Source organism: Onychostruthus taczanowskii, unplaced genomic scaffold, assembly GCF_017590055.1.
Source record: "Onychostruthus taczanowskii isolate IOZ18803 unplaced genomic scaffold, ASM1759005v1 scaffold6, whole genome shotgun sequence".
Taxonomy (NCBI): Eukaryota; Metazoa; Chordata; class Aves; order Passeriformes; family Passeridae; genus Onychostruthus; species Onychostruthus taczanowskii.
The window spans coordinates 2,160,687-2,188,550 of NW_024503679.1; the positions used below are offsets into that span (position 1 = coordinate 2,160,687).

At 40.0% G+C, this 27,864-nt stretch overlaps 1 protein-coding gene across 14 annotated transcripts in view; it reads right to left on the reverse strand.

Moving 5' to 3' along the window:
- The window catches only part of TLN2 (talin 2), a 146,173-nt gene that overhangs the window by 58,686 nt on the left and 59,623 nt on the right, over nt 1-27,864 (reverse strand). For 12 of the 14 annotated variants that reach the window (XR_005953697.1, XM_041418350.1, XM_041418348.1 and 9 more), the window contains 18 exons: nt 26,501-26,653; nt 25,560-25,702; nt 24,010-24,137; nt 18,901-18,964; nt 16,672-16,776; nt 16,165-16,320; nt 15,171-15,272; nt 12,348-12,424; nt 10,561-10,741; nt 8,589-8,702; nt 7,838-7,946; nt 6,938-7,146; nt 6,697-6,795; nt 6,044-6,211; nt 5,625-5,919; nt 4,554-4,720; nt 3,363-3,491; nt 1,721-1,834 (listed from right to left, as the gene is read on the reverse strand). Coding sequence is in view for 13 of the 14 variants with exons in the window: in XM_041418350.1 (XP_041274284.1) it covers nt 1,721-1,834; nt 3,363-3,491; nt 4,554-4,720; nt 5,625-5,919; nt 6,044-6,211; nt 6,697-6,795; nt 6,938-7,146; nt 7,838-7,946; nt 8,589-8,702; nt 10,561-10,741; nt 12,348-12,424; nt 15,171-15,272; nt 16,165-16,320; nt 16,672-16,776; nt 18,901-18,964; nt 24,010-24,137; nt 25,560-25,702; nt 26,501-26,653 (2,513 nt within the window). In the remaining variant the exon portion in view is untranslated. Of the gene's footprint in view, nt 1-1,720; nt 1,835-3,362; nt 3,492-4,553; nt 4,721-5,624; nt 5,920-6,043; nt 6,212-6,696; nt 6,796-6,937; nt 7,147-7,837; nt 7,947-8,588; nt 8,703-10,560; nt 10,742-12,347; nt 12,425-15,170; nt 15,273-16,164; nt 16,321-16,671; nt 16,777-18,900; nt 18,965-19,707; nt 19,933-23,916; nt 23,988-24,009; nt 24,138-25,559; nt 25,703-26,500; nt 26,654-27,864 lie in introns of those variants that run through there. The other 2 variants (XM_041418355.1, XM_041418356.1) reach the window with 2 other exon arrangements.

Sequence of the window (27,864 nt, forward strand, 5' to 3'; positions counted from 1 at the left end):
ATGCATGGAACCAAATTAATATGCAATAGGACTTTTTTTAGAGATGTTCTACTTAAGAAATCATTATTCAATCTACTTGTTTGTTAAAGGCTCCTACAGGAAATCCAAGATATTTATGCAAATATATGTGATGTACACAATACTTGTGTACATCAAGTATTAATTATTTCCTTTGCATGTTCAAATGCCAATAGTGACGGTGATAGATTTCTGAAAGCAGAACATTCTCTTACACACGAGCACCTCAGCCTACTTTTCCTTGGCTTTCAGAAACACAAAACATCATACATGGCTGGAGCATTTGCAAGCATATATTGCTAAAACTTGATTCCTGGACTGTTCACATTTATGGGCTTTGTCCATCCATTTCACAACAACACTTGAGCAGTGCAATACTAAATTACCACCACCACAAAAATGTAAAAAAGTAGATACTGAATCTTCTCTGTCATTTGAGAAATGAGCATCAAGAAAAAAATAGAATGAACAATAAACAATAGTTATCAGGTTGCACTTTTAAAAAATTCATTCTGAAATAGCAGCTCTCTACAACACAATTCTGAAGTATACTTGAGCTATCTTATTTCATTCCAACATTTCTTAGGATTGCACCATGACAAGAAGTAATTGCAGAATGTTGATGTGGGTTTTAACAATACCATCTTTAATGGCTTTGTTCTTGTTCCCCTCTTAAATGCCCTTGGATGCAGAAGAAAATCCTTCTGCATTCTGCATCCTGTCTTCTGCAAATACGGCTTAAACACAAAAGGAAAACAGCTTCTCATCAGACTCTGAATTCTAGCTTGGAAGTATAAAAATGTGCTTGACTTCAGGCATACCTTGAAATCTGTGATCCTACAGCTTTAGCTTCAAGCTAGGAATCATGGTAACCCCACTGTAAGGTCTGTCACTTATGTTTTTATGGTGACATTTAAGATCCCAGTTGCTTGGAGGTGGAACAGCAGAATAGCAGGAGCAGCTGTCAGTTATATGATCTCTTATATAACTGATAAGTTAAATAAGAATTTCACTCCATTATAGTAAAAATCACTATTGCTACTCCATCCTTCATTACAGAAAATCCAAAGGTTCCCTTTATCCCACAACAGACCTCAGCCCCATTTCACTGCATGTATGATTCAAAAGCCTGTTTTGATGATCATGAGGATCACACTCACACACTGAATGCAGGGCCAAGGCTTAGAATCACAGTCAAGGAATCACAAATTCCTGAGCAACTGGACCCCTCTGTACAGCCTGTTTTGATGATCAGGAAGATCACACTCACACACAATGAATGCAGGGCCAAGGCTTAGAATCACAGTCAAGGAATCACAAATTCCTGAGCAACTGGACCCCTCTGTACAGTGCTTCCAGTACAGCTCTGCACATGTTCCATCGCTGGCTGATCTGCACCAAAACTTGTAGTAAAAGTACTTCAGGAGAGTTGGTTGTTACTGAGCAGTTACACACCTGTGCATCCTTTGCTAAGGTGTGTGTTAGTGCCAAGTGTTACATGGCACTAACAGTAGCTCAGCAATGCACAGATAACACAGTAAATGTGAGCTCTCCAGAATCCACACACGTGAACACATACAGTGTTGCTCTGTTTTTCTTTTTTTAAAGCTTCTTTTGAGGTTGCAACACTATTATAGAAGGTGATCCTCATCCCCAAAAAGAATTGTTCAAGCATTATCTGTCATGGGCTTGCTGTGTTTACCTTGCAGCTCTGCACAAGTTGCTGGTGGGCTGCTGTGTTCTTATTGGAAACAGCTGCATTCTGAGAAGCTGCAATAGTCTGAGTAGCAGCAGCTGCAGCTTGTTTAGCTGCAATCTTTGGAGAAAAAGAAAGTTAAATCAGTGCTAAAAGGGAGTAATTCAGAGGATGAAACACACATTACTATAGGTAGCTTTGACAGTAACAACATTGACAAATTAATACATTTTATCCCTTAATTTGATTTGCCTTAAGGAAACCTCAACTAACCACCATTGCTCTTCTCTCAAGGTGAGAATGATTGGAATACTGTTATCCATCTCTGATTTGCCAATCAACTGCCAAAGAAAAAGGCAGACTTAAAAGCATTCTATGCCCTTACTCTTTCACAGCTTAGGTTTCAGCAGGAGGAAGATAAGTGAACTACAAACAGCAGAAATGGTCTAAACAATGAGATCCTTTTGAAGGCCAGAGGAAACAGGCAAAGCACACACAGTGCTGCACACTGCTGCACTGATACCTCTGATCCAGGACTCAAGGGAGCCAATTTCTGCTGAGACTGCTCTATGGCAAAAGCAAAGATCCTAAAATGACACAGAGGTACAGAATACTGCAATTTCTGAGTCTAAAAGCTCTGACCCATAGACTGCTCTATGGCAAAAGCAAAGATCCTAAAATGACACAGAGGTACAGAATACTGCAATTTCTGAGTCTAAAAGCATTCTGAAGACCTTCAAATGTTATTATCAATATCTCCCTGTTACAAAAATAAAAATTCAACAATTTATCCAAGGTACTTCCAACATGTCGTACAACACTAACTGGCCCACTAAATAGAAGCAAGCATGAAGTTTATTACCCATTTTACTCCTTTGTAAGGCAGTATATGTTATAACAGCAAAACATCCAAAATTCTCTTTTCATAAAACTTTCTTGAATGCAATTAGAAAATTACAGACATCAGCCTTTATTTCCTAAAGTACTCCTAATTTTTAGTTCAAGACAGACACAGGAACCTTAGTGTATTTCTGGAACATGGTCACCTTACTGCATTTGAACCAGACTAATGCAAAAATCACAGTTACAAACTAGGAACTATGAAAAGTTTCTTCTTTCAATCTGTCTTTTCCTCATTTTAGTTGAGAATGTGAAGATCAAACTTTGCCCTCAAAACAAACTTCCGTGGTATTTTATCCTTACTAAATTGTCTTTCTCCCTCTTGGCTGGGCCACTAGACAGGATCTATCTTTTTACTTTGTTTCTCTTTCCTGATCCTGAGTAATTTCCCAGTTTAAATGGACATGCTGAGACCCTCCTAACTTTGCTCAGAAATTCATCTGGAACTGTATATCCTAGTAAAGGCACAAGAGGTACTGAGGGTAAATGGCACACCACAGAGACAAATTAACAAAGCAATGAAGCCATTTCAGCTCAGCTCTTTAATTTTAGGACTAAGCCACCATCTAATGCCTTCTGAGTCAAATCCTTACACCACTTTACCACTTTATCTGTGATACAAGTTACTCAGCTTTCTGAGGACTATGTTATGATATACTGGCATGTCTAATTCTAAGCTTTGTACTCTGGAACTGAGCTTCCAGCACTGTCATTCTCTGCTTAGCACTTTCACTATATGGTTTCCAACCTCTAATCTGTTGACAATTTTCTTCTTGATGGCATTCTGTGCAGCAGCATTGGTAGCAACCCGCAGTCCCTCTGCTGCTTCTCTCAGACGTTGCTGTTGATCTTCATTTTCAGGATTGGCTGCAGCTCCCTGCACAAAATTTCCAAGCAAAACAAGTAAGTCTGAGTAAAAATGACTGGAGAAAATGTGGATGAGCATCAAGACTTAAGTTCAGACAGCATCTGCTACATCAGCATTAATTTTCCTTAAATTATCATAAGGAAGGTAGAAGAACACTGAAGTATTACAAAACTGCAGAAAGTCTGTTTCTAGTGGAAGGCTGTTACTGTCTAAGTCTGGTACTTAGAGGAAGAAAGCTGAACATTTGCTTCATACACCACTTCAGGTGCTTGGGAAAGAAGCCTTTTTAAACTGCTTCTCCTTTGATCTGAAATAATGTATGAATATAGGTTTTTGAAAAAAAACCCACAGTTTCTAAAATTCCCAATTCAATATGTCTTTCAGTAACTGCAGTCCAAAAATTGAAGTTTAACACAGTAGATCTTCTCCATCTGAAGTCAGAAAAGACTGCAAAGTCAAGGATAGGCAGACAGGCACACAGGACTTCTGGAGTTCCAGCAAGAATGGTTGGCCCTGCTGCAGTAAAAATAATTTCAGTGCAGGATCTGGGAAACAATTCAAAGGCATATTCCTCCCTAGCAGACTGAAACAGGTTTCCAGCACAGAAAGGGAAGAAAAAGTGTGATATTTGTCTCTTGTGAAAACAAGGAGGGAAGGATGTGGAAGGGAACAACACAGGCAAGATTCCTCAGGTGAAGGAAACTGTTTCTTAGACAGAGGGGAGTTGCTTTGTAATGACTCCAGTGAGAGATTGCTGTGGTTCTGTTGTTCCACTTGCACTGGTACAAGACCCTGCACCAGGCCTCAGGGCTGGTGGTAGCTGCCCTACATGGCTTGAGTCATGGCCACTATGCACACAGGAAAGCAAAAGCAGTGCAAGATGATCTTTTAAAACAAAAAAAAATCCAGGTAGCTAATAAATTGATTTTTGGAATGTAGCAAGTCATTAAAGAACTTTTACAGGACAAGAGAAACCATCTTTACTACCAGCCAGATGCTATTTATAAATCCCACACACCCTCTCTTCATTGTGTACAGCCTCACAATGTTAAGCTGACATTTCCCCGGTACCTTTGCAGCTTCAACCATGCGGGCTGTGGAATCTGCCAGGAGCTTTGCAGCAGCCAGAAGCTTCTTGGAGTTCTCCATGTCGATCTCTGCTTCTGCATCAGACCTCATGGCATTGACGAGATCCGAGGTGGCCTGAGCCAGCACCCGCGCCTGCCGCACCATCTCACCTGCGGAGCACAGCTGCATTGTTACTGCTCCTCTCTGCATTTCAGTCTTGGCTTCAAAACTCAGCATCGTTTCACAAGGCAAACAGGAAGTTATATTTGCTGAAGTATTTTTTTACTTGAAAATTATATATATATATATAAAACTTGAAAGTTTCACAAACAAATCTTGTATCCCAATGTAAATGAAACCACTACAGTGTAGATGAAGAAAAAAGAGCAGCATTTGCAATCTAGATAATAAGGCAAAAACACACCATCAGTATTTTTAGGTAATTTTGAATATACAGCTCAAGGAAACTCCTGTCCCAGTAAAGATTAACAACTTTGCTTTCAAATCACAGCCAAGATTTCACTCCTTCAATAACAATTACCCATCTTCTTCCTGTGTTTCTAGGGAATTATCTTTTGTCTAATATAAACTGAGAACTTTCTCAGAAAACAGTTAGCACCATTGAAATGGCTCTAACCAAAAACATCTTGTTTCTTGTTTTAGAAGCTGCACTTTTTAGAAACATCTCAGAAGAAAAAGCAGATGTAAGTTTAAAAACCTACAACCAAATCTATGCATAGTAACACCAATGGCTGTGAAGTACTTGACCAGGTGCCTGTCTTCTTATTTGGAGATGAGAAATTGCTATACAATACTATGAAGTGAAGCAGTGGCAGAAAACAGACAAAATATTACAGTGTTCCTTTAGCGTGGTATTGATAGTTTTCACTGAATATTTACTCCATCTAGCACACAGCTACATGCACACTACTGATTTATATATGGGCTGGATCACTACCCATGACAACAGCACCAACTTAGAAGCAGACAACAGAGAAGAAGGATTTTTATTTTCTTGACTTAAAAGGTGCACGTGTGAACCGCGGCAAGCTACCGCTCCTCGAAGGAACTCACCGGCGTCCCCCATGGAGCTGAAGATGCTCTCGGTGACACACATGATGGTGTCTGTGGCCTGGTCGTAGCGCCCGATGGGCTCTCCCCTGCTGGCGAACTGCCGCACGTGCTGCAGCAGGTCATTGAGGGCCTGGCTGACGATGCTGGCGGCAGCGCTGACCTGCTTCAGCAGCTCGCTGTCATCCGTGGCGGCCTGGCAGGCCCGCACGCAGTTCTCCACCGAGCGGTCCACCAGCTTCCCTGCCTCGATCAGCTGCTCCTGACACACCGGGGAGCTGATGGTGGGACTCACCACCTGCATGGGGAGAGCACCCAGAGCACTCAGAAAAGGTTTAAGAGTCCATTCTCAAGGGCGTTGGGAACGCAGCAGCACTCACTGGACACGAGGCTCTGCCCCTTCACAAACACCTCTGCCTCACCTTAGCGCAAGCCACAAGCTGGGAAGTAGAGAGTGCACACTGGGTAGCAGCAGCAATGACCCTGTTCTGCAGGACGGTGTCCTCAGCCACCTGTGCCACGTTCTTGGCTTTCAGCACCAACATGGCAGCAGCGTTGGCAACAGCTTTGGCCAAACTCATCAGAACATCCTGGTGAAGTAAAAGGAAAACTCAGTCTGTGACATGAAAACACATCCAGGTATAAATTCCTGTAGTCACTAAGTTCAAATAATTCCTATTTCCCCACTTAAAATCCCACCCATATACTTCAGTTTTTTCCTAATGCCTCTACTGTTAAAATGACCTGGTTTTCCAGCAAAGGAAATACCTCCAATACACTTATTTATAATTTCAACATGACAGCAGGCAGAAAAAAACCCATTATATTTAATGAGAAGAAATACAGTGCAAAAAGCTCTCCATGAAGCATCTGTATGATGCACAGAATGAAGTAGGGGTTACTATGAAATCAGCACTCTGTGATTGTGCAGTTAAAACCAACTTCAAAATGGATTTAATTAGCATAGAGAAACTTCAGCATTTTTTAACCACACTTTGAGCAGCCTGGTTTTATGCAGGGCTCTCCTCATTACAAAACTGCACAGTTCTGACAGTGACCAGCAACCCCTCATTACCTGGAACCTTTCATCTGTTTCATTCTCCCCAATTTGTCTCAGTAGCTCCCCGCTGGCTTGTCCAATGCTGCCAGCTGCAGTCAGAACTGTCTGGCGAGGCTGGGAAGAGGTAACAGTGAAATGCATTAATCCACAGAAAATGAACTTCACTTGCATTTTTTATTTCCTCAAGGAACTTGTGCATTAGTGTGCAAGCAATATGGCCAAAAAGAGGGAACCTGAGAAGTTTTTCTTTACTCACCTCTCCTGAAGTAGGCTGCACAGCCTTCAGCAAGTCTGAGACAGCACTGGCCAAGGTTCGAGCAGCTTTCAGGAGATCTTCTCCACTTCCAACTTCATCATCCATGAGAGCAGCAAGCAGTTTCACACCTTTGGACATCTCAGTGAGGTTGGAGGAGATGGTTGTAATTGCACATCCCACAGCAGTGTAATCAGTGTCAACTGGGTCCCCTGCAGAGCAAATGTTTTTCAATGATCAGAATGCTTTAGTGGCTAAAAGGGAAACAGCAGCAGCTACAACAAGCTACACTCTGGTGAGAGATAAAAGAGACATTTCAAGACAGCCAAGCAATGCCTACTAAGTAATGTGTCACTTAAAAAAACATTAAATTGTTGTAAATTTTCTCATTTCTACATTTTTTCTGCAATAATCTATCCTCTAATAGAATGTTTCTTCATTCAATGTAATTTGCTGAGAAATCCACAATTTCAGTCTCCTTCAATACTGAAAGAACCTAAGGCAATATAATTTTGTCTCCTTTAAGCCACTTGCAGCTCCCTCAACCTGTAATTTGCTGAAGAAAAATAAATACACTGTCAATAAAAACAATCTCTCCTTAACAGCTGCCAGATCAATGATGCTTTCTTGTAGTAACCTTGCAAATACTCTCTGTTGGATAAGCCAGCTACATTTTATCTTCACTGACTGTTACACCTTCAGAGAAACTAAAGATAGATAAGAACATAGAAAAAAATGTGCTGGGAGGGACACCAAGTTTGTTCCACACATTAATGCACTTAGCTATCGGTGTGTTTTAAACAAAATTTTCTGCAGCTTCCCCCTACTCTGTTAATATGTTTCTTGATTTAGATTGACAAATAGTTAGGAGACTGCAAGGAAATCCTTCCCATTGAAATTTACCTGCTGTGAGGTTAACAACAGATGCAGTTCCTGCAGTGATTGCGTCAACCTGAGAGTGTATTTCATGTTTTGATTCATCAACTTTGTTCTGAACCCATACTCTTGATGCCTGAAGAGCAATAATGAAAAGAAGAATTAAGGACTGCAGTGAGGTTCTGTAAGACAAGATACTAGGTACATATTCCATTCCTTTGTGAACTTTTAAAAGGGAAACAGAAGACAAGCAGCAGGCCTTAAAGTGAAATATGAATGCAAGCATTTTCTTCTGCTGATTCATTCATTACAGATTTGCTCTCACATTTCAACAGCTGCCCTTTTAAGGTAAATGCCATAAGAAAGGCTAAACACTCTTGACTGACAGTCCCCCATAAGCAATAACCCTCTGGCTCTGTCCTCCTGCCCTAACCTGGATCAAGAACAACAGACTCATATTTTGTTCTTATTTTCCATGTCTCTGGGAGGCAGTAAGTCCCACCATTAATACTGTCCATAGTTTGTGTTTAACTGTACATATGCCCACAAAAAAAGAACATTCCAGGCAGGTTTATGCAAGGAAGTCTGCTACACCTGGTCTCAGGAGACTGATTAGAGTGAAGTGGGCCACTGTACATGAATTCCTTAAAGAGAGCACAACATTTTTACCCCATCTTAAAAGCTTTAGCAGTATCACTTTAGATCTGGGGACAATGACTAAACTGGTCTGCAAACAACCCAAAGCCCAAGGCTCATTTGTGTGTGGATCAGAACTCACCATGTCCTGCCCCAGAGGTGGCAGGTTGTCCACTTCGCTGAGGTCGGCCTGTGCCTGCTGCACCGCGTGCATGCTGGTGTTGATGGTCCCCATCAGGGCCTGCTGAGCTGAGGTCTGCAAGGCAGAGAAGGAAATGGCTGGGCTGTGCTCCAGAGGGCACTTCAGGCACAAGCCACATGTGCATGAAGACAGCCTGAGTGACAGCAGTCCAGCAACCACACCATTTCAGAGAGGCCATTTCAGAGAGTTGCCTTTTCCTGGCACAGTGGAGAAAGCAAAGCCCTCAAACTCTTCTCACAGTCCTGAATCTGCTCATGCCATTTTACACTCTGTGCTACTTTCACACATATATAAAGTGCTCAGCATTCTCAGCTCAAACCATGGCCAACAGACACACACAACCCCACTGAGCTGTTTTACTGACCAGCATTTGAGCAGCATGAAACCTCAATTTGCTTTGGAGATCATTACTGACTTCCTGGGACAGCCTCCCAGTGCAATCAAGGATGATCCTAAAACTAAATTGTCATCAACATGCATAAGCTACCAGAAAACTGAAGGGGTTTAGGCAGAGCAGGACGCTGTCTGTATTCAGTGTCTGTGGCAGAAATTTTAGCAGCAGGGGTGGCCTTTAGGAGAATTAGTCAGAGGCTGCCCCATGCTGGGCACAGCTGGCTCTAGACAGCTCCAACAGACCCAACACAGCTGAGTGCAGCAGCCAAACTGATGGCACCTCTGGGAAAACATTGGTGACAAAGGGCAGTGAGGGCAAAAAGGAGTTCAAGAAACAGCCTTGAAAATGCCAGTGCCTGACAGGGATGTGGAGGGCATGCTCAAGACAGCACAGCTGAGTTTCCTTAGCCTGTGGGAGAGAGCAAAGTACAACAGGTAATTCTCTGCAGTCTGTGGAGAGGGCTGTGTTGGAGCAGATACCCCATATCTGCCCTGCAGACCACAGAGGACCCCACAGTCAGCAGGTGGATATCTCCCTGAAAGGAACTGCAGCCCATGGAGAGGCTGTGCTGGAGCAGGGCCTTGCAAGGAAGGAGCCCAGGGCTGGAGCAGGCTCTCCTGAAGTGAACTGCAGCCCACAGGAAGGACAGGACGGACATGCTGGAGCAAGGAGAAGCAGAGAGGGGCTGTTACAAGTTGGGTACTTGTGAGCAAGGAGTAGTAGAACAGCCATAACTGAAGGAGTGAAATTGAGTCTGAGTAAAAAAAGGGGGTGGGTGAGAAGAATTTTTAGTTTTCATCTGTTTCTCACCATCCAACTGTATTTTAATTGACAGTAAACTAAATTAATTTTCTCCAACCTGTTTTGTCCATGATTTTGATTCTGTTTTGCCCATGAACACAATTGATGATCTCCCTGTCTTTATCTTGACCTATATTGATATAAAGCTTTTTTTAATCTTCTATATCCTCCATACAGACTTCTTGAGCTGAGGAGTAAGAGTGCCTGCTGGGCAGGCATCTGGCAAACAGCCAAGGTCAATTCACTACACAGACTGTTCTTCTAGTAGTATGTAATGATTTTAAGCACTGATTATATTCTCTAAATGCTGTTTAGGGCTTGTGAAAGTCTTTCAATTTAAATGAAAAAAGCACCATCGGTTTTGGGCCTCCTAAAAAATTTCTAAGTTGGTGGGCTAGTGATAAGTTAGAAGTAAGCCTTATCCTTAAAATTGCTTACTTTTGCCAGTCTTTAAACCTTTTTATTTTGCCCTTTGAATACTTAGTTTTAACTACTTACAAGTAAAGAAAAGGCTGGAAGAGCCTGCTTTAAAGAAAATGAGGAAATAAATCAAAAAGTGACACCCTAAATATTTAAGGGATACTCATAACTTCTGCTTGGTAGAACAGTCAGGACACTACAGCCAGGACTCCCGGTCTTAGAAATGCGCCTAACATTCTCTTTCTGACTACTTGCTGCACAGAGAGGTTTCACACACAAAACAAGGGGGTTTCTCACAAGAGGGGGCATATGTCCTCTGTGCATCTGGCCAGTTGTCACTTGCTGCTGAGGGGAAGGCATGATGCCAACGTTGAAAGTCTCGGGGCCGCTGGAGCCGGAGCGCATCACAGCCGGCAGCGCCACGGAGCCGTGCTCCACCTTCCCGGTGCGGTTGAACTGCTGCTGCAGGATGGTGGGTCTGGGGAAACAGCCAGCACACAGTCAGTCAGCTCCTGCAAACTGAGCTCTGTCAGCTCTGCTTCTTCTAGGATTTCAAATGCATTTCACAACGTTTGGAGAAGCTGGAGAATTTGATGGTTTTTCTTTCTAACCATTTTCTAATGTATTGGAAAAAAGATAATCAGGGGCTTCTGGCAGATCAGTTATTAATAGCACTAATGAGCAGGCACCAAGGAAAGATGGCAATGTGCAGTTTTGTTAAACATGATACAATAGCTTTACCCCTTTTAGACACAGAGCAGACAGAACCAGAACCAGGTTTATGGCATAACAACTGTTTTGTTTCAGTTGTATCACCGGCTGAACAATACAAAATAGAAGCACAAACCTTGTGGAGATATTTTGCTAGTATTCCCTAGAATTGGGATAAAAACTTACTTTCTTCCCCCTTTATACAAACAAGCACACACAGTACTTGCAAATAATCTGGCAGTCCCCCAGATACTGGACTGGAGAATAATAAATAAAGTTACTGCCATCCACGGTCCTGAACTGCCTTGCCAGATATACTGCTCATATTTAAACATGATTCAACCTTTAATAGCTAGAAGTGTTGACAGAAATTCAGGCTCTAACAACAACACTCTGCTGAGGGGAAGAAAAAAGTGATTTCAACTATGAAAAAATCCTGTATTTATCTACTACAAGTTTTGGGCTTTTCTGCACAGCACTTAACTAACAGTATATTCTGGAAGTGATTTGGAAAGGGCCATGTCAAAATAAAGCACATCTGAACATGTGTGATCCATCAAAAGATGAAATTTCCCATAAGGCCACATGAAATACCTAACAAATCTATCTCATATAAACTGTAGGCTTAACAATAAATCAAATGGACTTTTCACATACACACTGCTGACACTGCCACCCTCAAAAGCTCCAAGAAAAGACTTGAGTAGCTCATTACAGCTTATAATGTCACAAATCTGTTTTTATGGTCTCACTGCACAGAAAGATCTGACATTCCTTTTCAAGAGTGTGGCCAGCTCTACAGTTCTGTGTTTCCCTATGTTCAGTTACTCTCCCATCAAAACCATAACCTGACCTACTTGTACCAAAGCCTTTCCCCTACCACACCACACATCTGATGGCTTTGGCTGGTGAAATAAGCCAGCTCTGCTCATAACACTGTGTACAACTAAACTGACAGGTGTCAAATCTACTGGAAACCATGGAACTGGCAGACACAAGCAACCAAAACCATGTAAATCACACATGAAGATGAAAAAAAATACTACAACTTTTCAGCTCTGCTTCATTATCCCCCTCTCTGCCCCAGCATTTTACTGAATTACAGCCTGAGTGCCTTTGTTCAAGACTCAAGTTGATGTTGCCATTGCTTGTTGCCCTAACCAACAATTTTGTGACAAATATCTGCTCTTCAATCCTTGAATGAAGCTAGGAGTCTGCTGAATTGCCTGGGGACAGTACTTCCTTCTATTGAAATACTCTGTAGAAAATCATTCTTTCACAGTAATAACTGTATTACTTCATTTGAAAAGGCTGCTACAGCTAAATGTGGCACTCTTACAAACAGACCATTTCCTCCTGTTGCATGCACTCACTTCTTAGGTGAAACAGATTCTTCCAACATGGTTGATTCCTCATCACCTTCAAGCCCAAATCTATCTTTACTTTGTTTCTGGAGGGGGAAGAAAAAAAGATAAGTTAAACAAATGTGTGCTGTTTCTTGCTTTCTCTCCACCATTTCCTTGCCATTTATCACAAACCTAAACAAATGACCTGCAGAGTCTTGTCTGGTGCTGAACACCATGCTCTTGGGCAGTGAGTGAGAACACAACCTCCCCAGAGAAGAGGTACTCTTCAGCATTCAACAGCCCAGGTTCTAAACTCTGGCAGATGAAGTATCTAAAGGAAAAAAACCTGCTGGTTCCTTTTTGAACAAAGGTATAAGGAAAGTGCTGAAGTGTTACTGTATGGTGCTACCTGCTGATGCCTAAAGATTTCAGCCTTTATATTTTTGAAATCTTGTACTGCAATAGTGCATAACTCTAAACTCCATATAAAGTGTTAGTTACCTGTCCACATTTTGGTCAGACAAAACAATCCCTCTAGGTCTGAGATCCAAGGGCACCCTACAGCCTCAGGCCCCAAAAAGTAAAAACAAAAGTGAATTGGGGGGGAGCAAACTGGGGGAATGTGACTTCATCACCTGAAGCTGTAAATGGAGTACTAACTCCTGATATGTAAATGGACAAAACTTATATCTGTCTGAAAAACTCATGATGACCATCATCCATTCTGGGTGTAGCCCCTTGAGGAGGGTCTGTCTGCTCTTAATTCACCTGAAGGCCCTTCATTAAATATATCCACTTTTATTCTTTATCTTTGTCTGGCCTCTGTTTCTGGGTAAGCTCAAAAAAGGCATCACAACCAGCAGGAAGCACATGCCACAAGTAAAGACAATAAATTGAATAGTGTCTCCAAGTCATTTTATCATAGGTACTTTAAAGTTCAGGACAGTCTGACTTCAGGCTGAAGACTGAGGCAGGGGTTTTTCAGTGCTAAGAGATTTGTACATGTACCTAAGGGCAGTAAGTCTAAACCACTAGAAACAACAGGAAACTACAAATCACAGAAATAGTGCCTTATAAATAGTCTATTTCTACTTGTTGCCTAGTGAAGAGAAACTGTCTGCTTTCCCTCTTGCTACATGATTTGTAGTCTGAGTCCTTAGAGATGAATCTAAACAGAGAAGTATCCACTGTGACCTTCCATCCAAGAGGAACTCCTCATGCACATCTATGTGAACACACAACTCCAGAGAAAGAAGTTCTTACTATTAGAGTTTGATTTTATGCAGGAACTGAAACTCCCTATTTCTAGTTATGATTGTGCTTTACTTCCATAATAATGTGAAGTAAAAAACACCTACTGTTTTTAATTTAGATATATGCTACTCAAGTTCTGGGTTCTCTGTCAGCTGATTAATGACCAATCACTAAAATTGCAGGAGATGAGGGGTTGGGTGGAGTGGGGGGGAACACTATACTAATAACACTTGAGCAGAAAAAATGTATCTATGCACACCGGAGAAAAGGAGTTTGACCAGCCCAAAACAGAGCAAGAATTAACAATATGCAACTGAAAGCAACAAACCCCACTTTGATGCATCCATCACAGAGATTATGTGTGAGCTCCAGAACTATGAACTGCAGCTTCTCATATGAATCAGGGATGTTTATGATTTAACTCATTCCTAATTCATTAATTTCAAACTGGCTGTGTCAGCAGATGATAGAGAAAAAAAAAATCAAAGAACTGGGAGTGTAAATTTGCACATTTGTATTCAATCAACACAGAATGCTGCTTTCATTTGGCACTAGACAGCAATGCTACTTTTGAATCAAGTTTTAAACCATCTACACAAACCTGCAATTTATTTGATGTTTATTAAACCTGAGCCTGACAGCCTCAGAGAAAAAGGCATGTGATGAATTCTGTGTGATGAATTCTGGCAATCCTCCTGAACCTCTCATTACATAACCCTTAGTGTTACATCTTACACTGCTCACTAACAAAGGCAATAAATTCTTCTGGGTTACTTAACTTTGTGATTTCTTACTACTAAACTCTATTACGGTAAAGAATGATGTGGTTTGAATGTCAAAGAAGTAAAATTTTGACAAGAATGACTCAGTGCTGTTTGGAACACCTCACTTTTCTATATAACATGCTTAGAATGGGACTATTCAGCTCCATGTTTGTTGGCAAACTTGCCATTTTTTGCTGTTGCACTTGCTAGCTTGGGAATATTTTGAATACTGGAAATTTTATCAGCCCTTCCTCTCTCCTGCCAGGCACATTCTACAAAAACAAGTTTCAAGGCAGTCTGACCTCTTCACAAACACTGATTTTATCCCCCTCTGCACAACTGAGGTCAAATCCTTTGCTTTGCTAATCACAGTGGTTTTAAAGCAATGTACTGTTGGGGCTTTTTGGTTTGTTTTTCTGGCCAAAAACTTTCACCTTTGATACATTATATACAAGAGCAACTGGACAACTATTGTGTAGTCCTGGCTGTAGTTTTAAATACTGCTTCTAGAGTAATTTCTTCCCATCTGATTCATCCCTATAGCTTAAAAATCTAAAGCTGAAGCTTTGGACTCTTCCCCGGGTACACACTCACAGCCACCAGGTCACCTTCTAGATGGAAAAACAGCCCAGGAGTGCTGTACTGAGCCTGACACGTGCTAGAGATGTAATAAATAGCCTTGATTTTTCCAGAAGCAGCACCTTACTTGAAGGTAAAAATATATAACATCAAAACATAACAAGACATAACACTGAGAGAAAAACTGCAGTTTGCACATATCCGAATTTTTGCTTTTTCCTTTTTGCTACATGCCAAGATGTTAATACTGTACCTTCTTTAGGATGATATCAATGTAACCTGCAATTAATTGAGAGATCTGTTCTCCTTCAGTGGTCTGTACTGAGTAATAGCTTTCCTGATATTCACCAAAATCCTGAAGAAAAAGGGGAAAAAACCCAAAACTTATTTGAAAGTGTGAAGTAAGTAAATGCAGAAACAGTACCAAATATGACTGAGAAAATTCAAATGCTGAAATTGTTTAGACATTTTATTATATCCAACAGTAAGTTAAACTTGTCCAAGATTCTAGACCAGTCTATATGTGAGACTGAGGGAAGAGAGAAGAATGCTTTTTATTTCAGTTTACTCACAGATGTTCCATAAATTCAAATGCCCAAGAGATATTTCATCTAACTTTATCAGATTCAGTCACTTGAGGATGAAGAAAAGTATTTTTAGAATTTAATCCTAGAGCATAATCATCCATGCAACTGGAAATTAGATGCACATGAATCAAGTGAATGCAATTTTCTAGCTTCTGCCTCTTGCTCCATCACTTCAAACAACCTTTTCATATGCAAAATATACATTGCAGTGGTCTCCCATTGACCAAATAATTAGCAAAATATCACATTCATGAAGCTTCTCTAAATTCATAATTATCAAATACATGAATGAGCCAGCTGACTTTGTTTATGTTCACATCTTACAAGGCACAACATACATTATGAATGACAAGCATCATAACTATTTACACCAGTGGGAATAATAATGCTTTCTTAACTGGTTCATTAGTTAGGCACAAACCAGATTTAAACAGTGGCTTGTTGAAAGATTTAAGCAGTACTTCTGAGGAACTGGTCTGTCCAGAAGCACCAAACTACAGATTGAACCTGCATTACTGTATCTGCCAGTTTATTACTTGAGGACTCAGTGACTCTATCAGGCTATAAAATCAGAGACAGAACAAGTTACAGTACACAAACTGTTCTAAGCCTCCCTGCCACATAACTCCCTTGTCCTCTGAATACACACACAAAGATTACCAAAGTGAAGCTTTTAGGTGAGGCAGCCCAACGTTTCACAGTTGTCAGTGGCCATTCCTGCAGCACCTCCTTGGTCTTCTCATCCACACGCATCACGGAGTCTTTGGTGACCCCCAGCAAACGAGGAACCAGCTTGTTTTTGCCTTTCATTTTTTCCTACAACAAGGTGTGCAAGATCGTTTTCCTTACAAATGCCAGCTTTCCACAGGACAAAGGAAAAGCAAGATAGAATACACTGCAAAGGGAAGCAACTGGCATGCAGACAGTGACAATTTGAAACTCCAGGCTTACTTTTTCTGTTTACAGACAATGATTTTCAAGCAATGCATTAAGCAGCTCTGGTCTTTAGTGCATCTTTACTATTCAGTTCAAAAGACACCCCCTCTTCTCACTCTTCCAGAAAACTGGAATATCTTAGTGGTTGAGGTAGCAACCCTTAGCTTAGAGAGGGACCTGAGATCACCCATAACCAAGGACACAGGATGGCCACAACAAGAGCTACGTTACCTTAACAAGGAAAAACGACACGCCGTAGGTGCGCAGGGAACGCGCCAGCTTCACATACTTCACTTTGGCTTCTATTTCTGTCATCTCACCACAGTTTTTGTGCTCCTGTAACAGAGTTCAGTATCAATTAGGCAGAACCAAAGCTTCTAGAAAGAAACAGAAAAAGGGTACAGCTTTTATCTATTTCAGGATGCTTAGTTCATAATCATTGCAACTAGAATATCTGAAAAAAATACTGGGTAGAAATGTTAGCAAAACTATCAGATAACACCTCACATGAGAGAAAATAACTAACTTGGGCAAACAGAACACTCCTCTTTGACCATCAACCATTCAATCTGTGCCTCAGACCATGCACATTAAACCCCTTTTGACACAGTTTAAAATTCTAGGTATTCCTGCTATTTGACCCCATTAGGTTTCATACAATTAATGCCTCTTCACTCAGCTTTTAAACATTGTTTAAGTGTACCCGCACCCTTTTTTTTCCTCCCAGAAACAGATTATTTATTCCTGCTTTGTGCCCAAAACTTCTGAATCATGACAGCCTCACACCTTGTACTTGAGACCATTTCTCATGTCTTGTAGGTACTTCCCATGGGCCTTTTTGCCAGTTGCAGCATTATCCAAAATTGTTTTCTATCACAGGAAAATATCTCTACAGCTGAGGAACAAACAATGATTTTTCTGAATAGCGTGTCCTGAAATACTCAACTAAGTGTGTCCTGTAACTCAGTCTCTTTTTACTGTTTAAACAACTTGGTCATTAGTAGATTGATGATTATGTGTAAGTAACAACAGGTACCCATCTTATGTATTTAAATTTATTACATTTAAGTAGCATCTTCTCTCCTATCCAGACCACTGTGCTGAAATCCACATCCCAATGTCTCGCTATTTAAATCCTGTTTGTGGGACTCCCTGTCCCACCCCTCTCAAGTGCCGGCTGCCACATCTTCCATGCTGCCTGATGGCAGCAGGGGGAGCACCAGGAACATGGGAAATGCCTTCTTATTCCACTTGTTCCCACCTCAACAGTGTGGGAGCTTCCAAGGGAGAGCACTGAGAGGAGCAACTGCAACTCCAAAACCTCTTGCATCCCAAGAACACAGGCTGCTCCCATCTGTCAACTTCAGCAGAGAACACAACCGAGATCCCAAAAGAACAAGGAGCACAGATGTAGCGCCTGCCAAGCTCCAGAACTTCATGGCTTGGGAAACAGCTGAGTTTTTCCCAAAAAGACAGCTCACATATTCTACCTTGTCAAATCTTTGCCCAGATCAGTGCCCGCACTGATGAGCTTTTGGTCCATGCACTAAAGCACATAATGATAGGAAGTACTCACAGGTCATATCTGACATGGGCAAAAATCCCGTGCTATGAAAAGCATGGCTGTGATTCAGAAGTGAATGAATCTGGTTTTTGCTTAAACTGCAATATCACTGCACATTGACTTAAAGGTGCACAGAAAAGTGCCAGACACACTCACCTACAAGGAAGTACTGAAGAGTCAAGGCAGAAGAGACTCACTAACTTATAGGATTCTTCAGCTGGGAGTGTAGCAGACAAAAGAAAGGATGTAACCTGTTCCTGCTCTTGAACTTGTCTCCCTAGCTGGGATCACAGATCTCTGGTGTGTCCTTCCAGAAACCATGAGACTTTATCTCACCTGTTGACCTCAGAATTTTCCAGCTTCCATCGCATTGCCAAACTTGTATTTCAGTGGGCAGAATTACCTGGTGCATCTACAGTACTCAGACTCTGAGACCACTTCTAACAATACCAGTCCATTTTACCATTTATACTCAATTGCTCCTGTCTTTTACAATGGGCTGATTCCCACACACACCACTGAATTCATGCATTAACAAGTAGAATTGAGGCTCATGTTTGAACAAAGCACAAAATTAAAACTGGCTTTCCTAAACACGTGTCTATTTTAATACAAATATGCATCTTTATATTTCAAAGCAACTGACAAAGAGATCTTAAAAAGATCTCTCTCCATTTAACAAAGCACATTGGATAATCATCAGTTTAAAAAAAATGACCAGGAGAATATATCCTCTGAAGAAATAAAATAAAAGCTGTCAAATACTTGATACTTCATTTTCTGATAGCTATTTAGTTCAAAGTTCTTGGTATACATACAAAGTATACACCTGGGAATTTCAGACTTTTCTGATAAAGGTAGTGAAACTATAGTAGTTTTTTTGGCCTCACAATTACCTGAAATATTCTCTTTTCAGCCCCTCTTTGTTTGGTATATTCTTTAGGCAGGAATTCTTTCAGGCTAGGGAAAAAAAAAATCCAAAGTTAATGGCTCCTCCTTGAGGAAGGATGCTTTCCATACATCTTTACTAGCACTAGGTCCCCCAGGCTTCCTAATGTGGGTGCTAAATATCTCCACAACAAAACAAAACTCAGTAGAGCAAGTGTTTGTCTTACCACTTGAGTTGCTGCCCCATGTAGTACCTTTTCATGTTCTCAAAATCCATCAAAAACAAACAATAGCTGGGACACTTTCCAATTTAAAATTATAGGATGTCTCTCAGCAGCTCAGAGGGTTTCATATCTAAATGGAACTACATTTATTGTGATCTGGGACAAGGGAACATGGAGGCTGGAGCCAGCTCTGAGTTCAGACACTGCTGTTACTTGACAGCAGCACTTTGATTTATTGATGTGTGGGACCAAGCTCTTTCTCTGTGATAGCCAAGAAATGTTAGAACACTACTACTGTACTGAAAAACTAGAAAGCAATTTAAGTGGACTCTTAACATCACTGTGTTGTCTCAAAGTAAAAAAAGAAGCAGTTTTGATTTCTGCAGCACTCAGGTTCTAAGGCTCTCAGAACATGGATTAAATTAAACAAGTTCAGCCTCCACAACAGAGTTCAGTCAGAAGGAATCCTTCAACACCTCATCTTCCCCTCCTTGCTGTATAATAAAATAACCCTTTATCTCAGCCAGATTTCACCCTAACCTGAGGGCATAGCAGCATCAGGTTTTAACAAATAACTGTTCTGGATTGTACCTTCCCATCTGGAATATTCTACTCTGATGAAACCATGTCATATATTCAGCAGGTCATTTTCCACCTGAAAAAACTTGCAGAGTTAAAATAATTAGTCTCTAAGGATTCCCCCTGCTTTGGACTATTATGACTGGAGAATGTCCTCCTTATTCTGATGTATTCAGTAAAAAAGCAACATTTAACACTGAAGGCTAGACTACCTACCTACTAGGATACAAAGTTAGATGTTTTGAGAAGGATGGATTGTTTTAAACAAGATTGGCAAAAAAACTGCTCAACTGTTCTGTGGGAGTTGCTTCGTTTTTATATCTTGAAGGTGTTTTTGTTGGGTTTTTTGTTTATATTACTGTGCACTTTTTTTGTGTTTTTAAACACAAAAGACTGCCATTGCAGACAATAAAAAATGATCTCAAAATACTAAATTAGTATTTTGTGTTTCAAAAATACTACTCAGTACCGAGGTCACACATTTTGTCTTTTCCATGTTATAAAACAAAGTAAGAACAACTGTCCTTGCTAAACTTTGTTCTCATGTTCTCATAGCTACATCTCACTTATCCATGATAAAGAAATCTCTTCTTGGGGACTTATTTACAAAGACACATCATGGGGTAGGGAAGGCTGAAGAGTCAGATTAAAACTGTAGACAAGGACTGAATACAGCTTATTATCTTAAAAAGCTGGTGTATCTATTATGAAACAACTGGTGCTTTTATACAGAATTTCACAGGTTCAAACCAGTTTAGTTGAATTCAATTCTAAGGCAAATTAAGAAAACAACAAACCCAAACCTGAATTAAACAAAGTTTCATTCTGGAAATCTATTTATATAAACAAATAAATTATAGCTATCAACACACTTTAAATAATCATCTTTTATTAGCTAATTTTCTCAGTTATCTGTATACAGATAAACTATCAAAACTGTTACCTTTTAAAGTTTGTCTACTTAATTTTTAATTAATATAACACTTTAAAAAACATTTCTAAGCAAACATTACTTGGAGCCTCACAAGCACCAAGGACTAAGAAAACAACTTGGTGCTTTGTCCACTAAGCAGCAATTGCAATACCCCTGCACATGTGGGTGGCAATTGGATTGGAAGTATTTTCCTTCCATCACCTTCCACTATTTTTAAATCAAGAGGCAAGTGATCACCTTATCTCAAAGGGTGAAATGCCAGTTGTGAACTGAAATCACATTAATTCTACCCTATAATCCAGATATTTTCCTTACAGACAGTTTCACTTTATTTTGCAGCTTTTTAATGCAGCTAGCAAAAAGAATGGAAATATCATTTAGCCTTCTTTAATCCCTTAAATTACACATATTAGAATGTGTACATTGAACTCAGGTTAAAAAACAGTTAACAGCAAGCAGGGTTGATTTAACCTGGCTTACACTGAGTTTCATCTTCCAGTTCCTTAAAAAGTTACACGAGTGCCAACACTTTGATTGTTTCTCATTAACATAAATGTGCTCTTGAAAAATGCAGCTTAATTCAGCAAACCAGGTTAGATTCAAGAACTGAGCTCAGCATCAAGCTCACTCATCATGTGCAGCTTGTCTGTTTGCCAGTGTGCTTGCACACAAGTGGAGGTGTGCAGTTTGAGGTGCTCCTTTCCTACTGCAGAGGAACAGTGTGAGCTCTTTATTAGATATTCTCTCAGCAAATTCAGCCCCAGGGCTGCCTCTACAGGTGCCATGCCAAACTAGATCTGTACCATGATGGAGTTCTTCTAAATTGACAGTTTAATCCTTTCACAATATACTTTGGCATGAGCTTCATGTTGAATTCCAACAACCAATACCAATGTCTTAGCAAGATGCAGGCAAAAATCTCCATCTGTGCCAAGAATATTTTAACAACAAGAAAAAAAGATACAAAAGGTGTCTCTACACAAACATATTGTATACAGGCAACTAAACTAAGCTGTTTCCAAACAATATCATTAAATACTAGTGCTGTTCTGTTCTGTGCTGGTTTTTGTATGAGCTGACAAATTCTCCTTAAGGGAACCTGTAGCATCTTAATGTTTCAGTAGTGAGTGACTGGATACCTCTCAAATGTATTTCACATACTGAGATACAGCATGCAGTTTATATAAAAGAAAACTACTTTCTTACTTGAAAAGCATCAGTGTTTATGCACCAAACAGTAGAAAACAGTTGGATGAAACTTTACAAAAAGCTCATTCATTTTCAAGGGAATAAAAAAACCATGATTTTTTTTTTTCTGAAAGGATAAGAAATGCAACTTCAGAAAAAAATAATGAGCATTTAACTACACTTTTCTCTATATTGTTCATAGTGAGCCAGGATCATTTGGCTCACTTAGACTCACAAAACAAAAGCATGAGGTTTCACAACAAGGCTGCCATGAGGGCTATGTAAAATAAAGATATCACCACTAAATCATAAACATATACATTTCAAATTAGGAGACAATGACCAGGGACTTACAGTTCTGCAGCAGGTTCATCTACAGAGGAAAAAACTCAATTACCTCCAAATAAGAAATGCCTAATTTTATGAAACTGATGAAACACCAGGACAGAGAGCAATTACATTTGGTTACCTGCCAAGTTTGGTTCAAATACAATCAAAGCCCTAAATGAAAATGAAACAAGAGCAGAGAAAAATGCCTACAGAGTATAAGAAGGTTCTGAATTCTGGAATACTGATTCAAAATGGTTTCCACTGGAGTAACATTCCTTTTCTAATAGATCACTCAGCTTTCATCTCTACTAGGATTAAAAAACATAATGCACATTTTATGAGTGATGACTGTTTCATGATGGGCTCCAAACTACCCAGCACTGCATACAAAGTACAAGTAGTACATGCATACAAAGCAGCTTCAGTACATCATAAAGCACACTCACTATATGGGAGCTTAAGAAAAGAGAAAGGAACTTTCCACTGAAAAAACCAAGCAGCACACTAGAAAATCCTAAAAAATATAAGCAACTGAATGCTGTTCAGCCGTTTGCAAAAGCCACTGGTTAAGCCTGTGGGAAATTACTGCTTTAAAAATTAAAAGCAACTATTTCTGGGAACACCTAACTCTTGAAATCATTACCATGACACAATATTAGCTTAGCATGACATAATACCCCAATGGTTTGCTGCAGGAATACTCTTCAGTGAGTGGAGTGAGAAGGGAAGAATAAGCAGACAATGGACAAATCCCAGAGAAACACTGTTGTCTAACTGGTCACAGTTCTAGGAAATAAAAACCAGGAGTGCACTGAAGCTGTTGCAGTGGGGCCCTGTAATTCTTAGACATCAGTAGTTCTAATAGGAAAGATTCATGGGCCAATCAGGATCAGATAGAGTAAAAAGAAAAGCAGATTATTATTTGAACTGAAAGCTGTTTATTTGTATAACTGAAGTGCTGCTTCAGGAATAGGCTTCAGAAGCAAAGTGTTTCAGACAACCAGAGCTGCAGCACTGCACGTTCCACAGCAAGACACCACCTCAAAGTGCTTCCCTGAGACACCATAAACCCCAAAGGGGCTCACAAAGGAAGCCTGAGGCAGCACTGAGCCCTCTGCCAGTGGAACAGGACACAAACCAAATACGCACCCATTGTTGTGTGCCTCCAGGTAAGGGATTTATGAGCCTCACGTAGGCAAGGCTTGATGGACTGGGCAGTAAATAGCTCTCTTTTACCTTCCTACATTGCTTTCCTCAGACTTCAGCCCTTGGTTAATTCTACTGCAGGTAAACCATTCAGAAAATCCATTCAGTAGAAAAATGGGACAGCTACATTTCAGTCAAACTTAACTTGCCCTCCTGATAGCAGTAAATTAAGTGTCACAATGAAGATGAAAGGATGTGCCTCTTGTGAGCAGGACTTCTGTCCATGCCTGAAACAAATAGCACAGGTCTAGAATTCCATTCATACAACACCATGAGAGGCTGAATCTGACCAAGTGATTAATGCCACTAAAAAGTTTGGAAAATTTAATTTCCACACACAGGAGTATTCACTTTATTCAAATGACAAAACTTCTTTACACTCTTGTACTTTCCTGGTACTAAGTGTGTACTTAACTGGCACTCTGGGAAGAGTCAGTGCCCTTATTAGTGCTGTCTAATAAGCCACTGCCAAAGGTCCCCTCATCAGCTGAGGTTGCTGATTTGTGCAATAAAGCTCCTTTCACTGGGAGATTTGCTACTGAAAATACACTGAATCTGATTACCTCTGCTTGGAGTAATAAAATGTGCTTAATCTGTGACAACTCAACATTAGTTACACTTGAGGTCACCCAAATTTAGAAGTTAGAAGTGTTTACTCTAAAAATCCAGGTTTATGTTTGTGTTCTACATGAGGTCCAAACTGGATCTGTGCTTGAAAGCCTCCAAATTCACAAGCCTTCTCAAAGGAGACGGGATGGGAACCATTCAGAATGTCATCACGAGCCTAGAGGAGACAAACAAAGATGTGTCAGAGACACCCTAACAACTAACCCACCTCAAATTCCTTAAAAACTTGAATACAGCCAGCAACACACCCTTTTCCTTCTGAAGGTCTTTATCATTCCATTCTGGATGTGTATGTGACTAATAAAACAAAGGGTTAGATTATTTCATTGTGAGTATCTACAGAGACTTATTGAAGCTATGATTGTATCAGCTTTGATCAAAAAGAGAATTTGACAGCCATTTCCTGATGCATGTGTAAATAAAATACAACCTTCTTCTGTGTATGTACACACATAGGTACAGATGCATGTGTGTGCAAATACACACACTGGAAAGCTTTCATCCCACTGCCTCATACAGGAGGGAAAAAGATCTCCATAATTAGAAGGTAAAAACAAAATTACTGTTACGGATATGGTAACAGGGACAGGCACACAGCATTTTTCTTCCTTCTGTGTAAATTTGGTGGCCATTGAAGATGACAGATTTTATAGCTCTGGCAACAGAAGGCTCACCTACCCATACACAAAGCAATGACAAAGCATTATCAGCACATACTGTCATGCCAGCCTGAAGGAAATATTTTAGTGGCAGGAGAACAGCTCAGTGTGATAGTCCTCTGAAATACTTCAAAAAGGTACTGCTGTTCTATAAGCAATAGAACAGCCTTGACTTTTGCCTCAGATTTTTAAAATGTAATTTATATAATAACAAGTACATAAGCACATTCCATCAAATTTTCAAATTTTTTTATTTGAAAAAAAACCCCAAAACATTAAAAAATAATTTAAAGCCTACTTTTTTTCAGACTGAATTGCAGGCAACTGCAATGGCAGCTTCACTTAAATACTATCTTCTGCATAAAGTTCCTGGCTTTGCTAAGGTATGCACAGTCCCTCTGACAGTTTAGGAAACCTGTGCAGATGGACTCCTACTGTGTTACATGACACGGTCCCCTTTGATGGAAAGCCTTCCTGCCTTGTGTGCTGTCTGGATTGAAGATTGGAAAGAAGTGCAGAAAAAGTTCTCTCACTGATCAGGCAGAAGACAAAAAGACATGAGAAACAGAAAGCTGTCCACAAGACTGGCCTGAGGTTCCACATGACACAGAGAGCACCATCCAGAGAAGAGAAGAGGAAGTAAAAAGAGCAGCTCGGGACTAAAGACATGTACCAATGTTAAGGAAGCAGGATGTCAAAGCCAGTGGATTTTTGGCTCAGTGTCCATTACTGAGTTCAAAGCATTGGATTAAAAAAATCAGCAAAGCCTCTGTACTATCATGTGTTTTTGGAGGGCTAGACAAAAGAGCAAAACTAAAGCACATCCAGAACTGGAATTCTAGAAGATGGAGTATTTGAGCAGTGTATTTTTTCCAATTAACCTACATGGGTTTCCTCAGACAAGGTAGAAAGTACTGTACCTGAACATAGAGCAAATTAAGCTGGACAGGATCTCTTGAATCTACATTCTGGTCTGAATAAAAGAACTTCCGTCTCAAGAGCAGCGTTTCATTTTCATCCACTCCTTGCTCTCGGAAGGTCCGGCTGTGATCCAGCCAATTCACTGCAACAGAGCCACAGCCATGCACACTGTTAAACCCACACTGCTGCAGCCCTCACAGCCCTTGTGAAACTCTGGGGATAGCTGGCTTTTCCACTGTGGGGGGAAACTCCACAAGAAATGTTACTTTTATTTCTGGTGCTAGTTATCGGTGCTGAAGGTTTGCTACAAATGAGAACTGAAAAACAGCACTGCTGAGTAACAAGGATATACTGCAGCAAACATTGTTAATATTGAAGAAACAACTACAGTAATGTTTTACTAGTAAATTTATATCTTTAAAGCTTCACAACAAAGTAAGTGTACCACATTTTACTTCTAAAACAAATTATTCTGTTTACCTTTCTTATCCCTGAACACAATTTTAAAACATCTTCCTGCCACTTACAGTTAACCTTAGTGTCTTACAGTAAAACAGAAAAAACAATTATCATGACTTAGCACACCAAACAAATCAAATACCATCTTAGTTGTTCTTTGGCAAACTTCACTTACAGTTAAAACTTACACCTTCAAACACAAAACTACCTTTTGATGGCTTTCAGTAGGCATCAAACAACCCTTCACACTTAAGTTGAAATACCCCTACCAAACACATACCAAAAAGCATTTCAAAACACCTGCTAACTCTCAAACTTACCCATTCACTTAATTTAAAAAATACTCAATTGCAGACAGCACTGCATACAAGGGGATGCAAAATACAGCCAGGAACCAACTGAAATGGCCACTGCATGGCTTCTTTGCATTATACTGTGGAAAGATATTAATCTAAGAATTTCTCTGGGATACATGACTCACAATCATCATCTGTGTGAAGCTTTGCCTTCAGTTTTTCCATTTTTCTTTCATCACGTAACAGGGTCCTATCCTTCTTCAGTGTTCCTGTACTCTCCTCTTTCTTCTCTTCGATGCTCTCCTGGATTAATGAATATTCCTCATAATTTGTTATTCCTGGAATTATAAATAAATCCAATATCTGACCTCATCTTTCCAATACAGGATTTCTTTGTCATATGCTGCATTTGCCACTTTGAGAAAGGTATTAAGTATAAGGTATTTTTTTTCTGCTGCCTACCCAAGAGAAGCTGCCAGTTTAAAAACATGATGGAATGCAAAATAACTGTAAATTCCAAAAGGGAGACAGGCTATAGTAAATTTCCATTCATGGATGCCTACAATTGCTTCCTGAGGACTGAGTAATTTCAGCTTGCCCATGATGTAAAAGAAATGTGGCAGAGCCAACTGAGGAACAGAAACCATGTGAAATTCATGATTTTTTTGTTTAAAGTGTTATGACTCAACTCTTCCTGTGAATTTTACATGAAATTGAATCAAAAATCAGTTCAAAATATTTAGCATATATGCTAAGTTGTTCCCATTTCTTTGTTCTGTTTGGTTTTTCTGTACTGTTTGGGAAAGCATGTTTATGTTGTACCAGACAGCAAATTAAATGCTCGCCTACATGACCACATTCATGAAAATAAATCAAAGTAATTTTTGAGGTAAATTAGTTACAGCACAGGAGAATCCAACATACAAAGCCTCAAAACTGAAATAGATTATTCCCCTTCCAAGTAAGGTAATATAAATCAAATTAGGGCCGCTTGCACTCTAAACGAGATTTAAGCAGTTTTAAGACTTAAATCATTCCATGTTGGATGCATACTTGTAGTGCATGTATTAAATACAAATTTGTTTTTAAAAATGTCTATTTAGCTAAGTATTGAGACAGACTATAAGCAATATGACACATTTTTGACCAGCTGCTCTGGATGGCTTCTGTACGTGTTTTTACAAATGACACAATTTTGTGATCAACTCAATCATAACAACACAAAGTCCTAAGCTTGGGTACATTCCAAGGTCAGCAATGTTCCTCTTTTATCCCGTTAACACCGAGTATAAATTCAGTTCTAAACCTTTATCTCATAGCAGGAAAGACTACATAAGTGTAATGTACAATAAAAAATTGGTACCTGTACTGTTGGATAACTTTGTTCCTTCAACTGCTAAATCCTGAAGTCTAAGGATACAGCTGACTCTCTACAGACTTTGATAAAACCTGGACAACAGGTTTCAAGAAAGTGTTTGGTAAGTAGTAACTTAAAAAACAAATTTCAATTTTTCACATGTATGCCAACTTCTAGCCACATAACATCCTA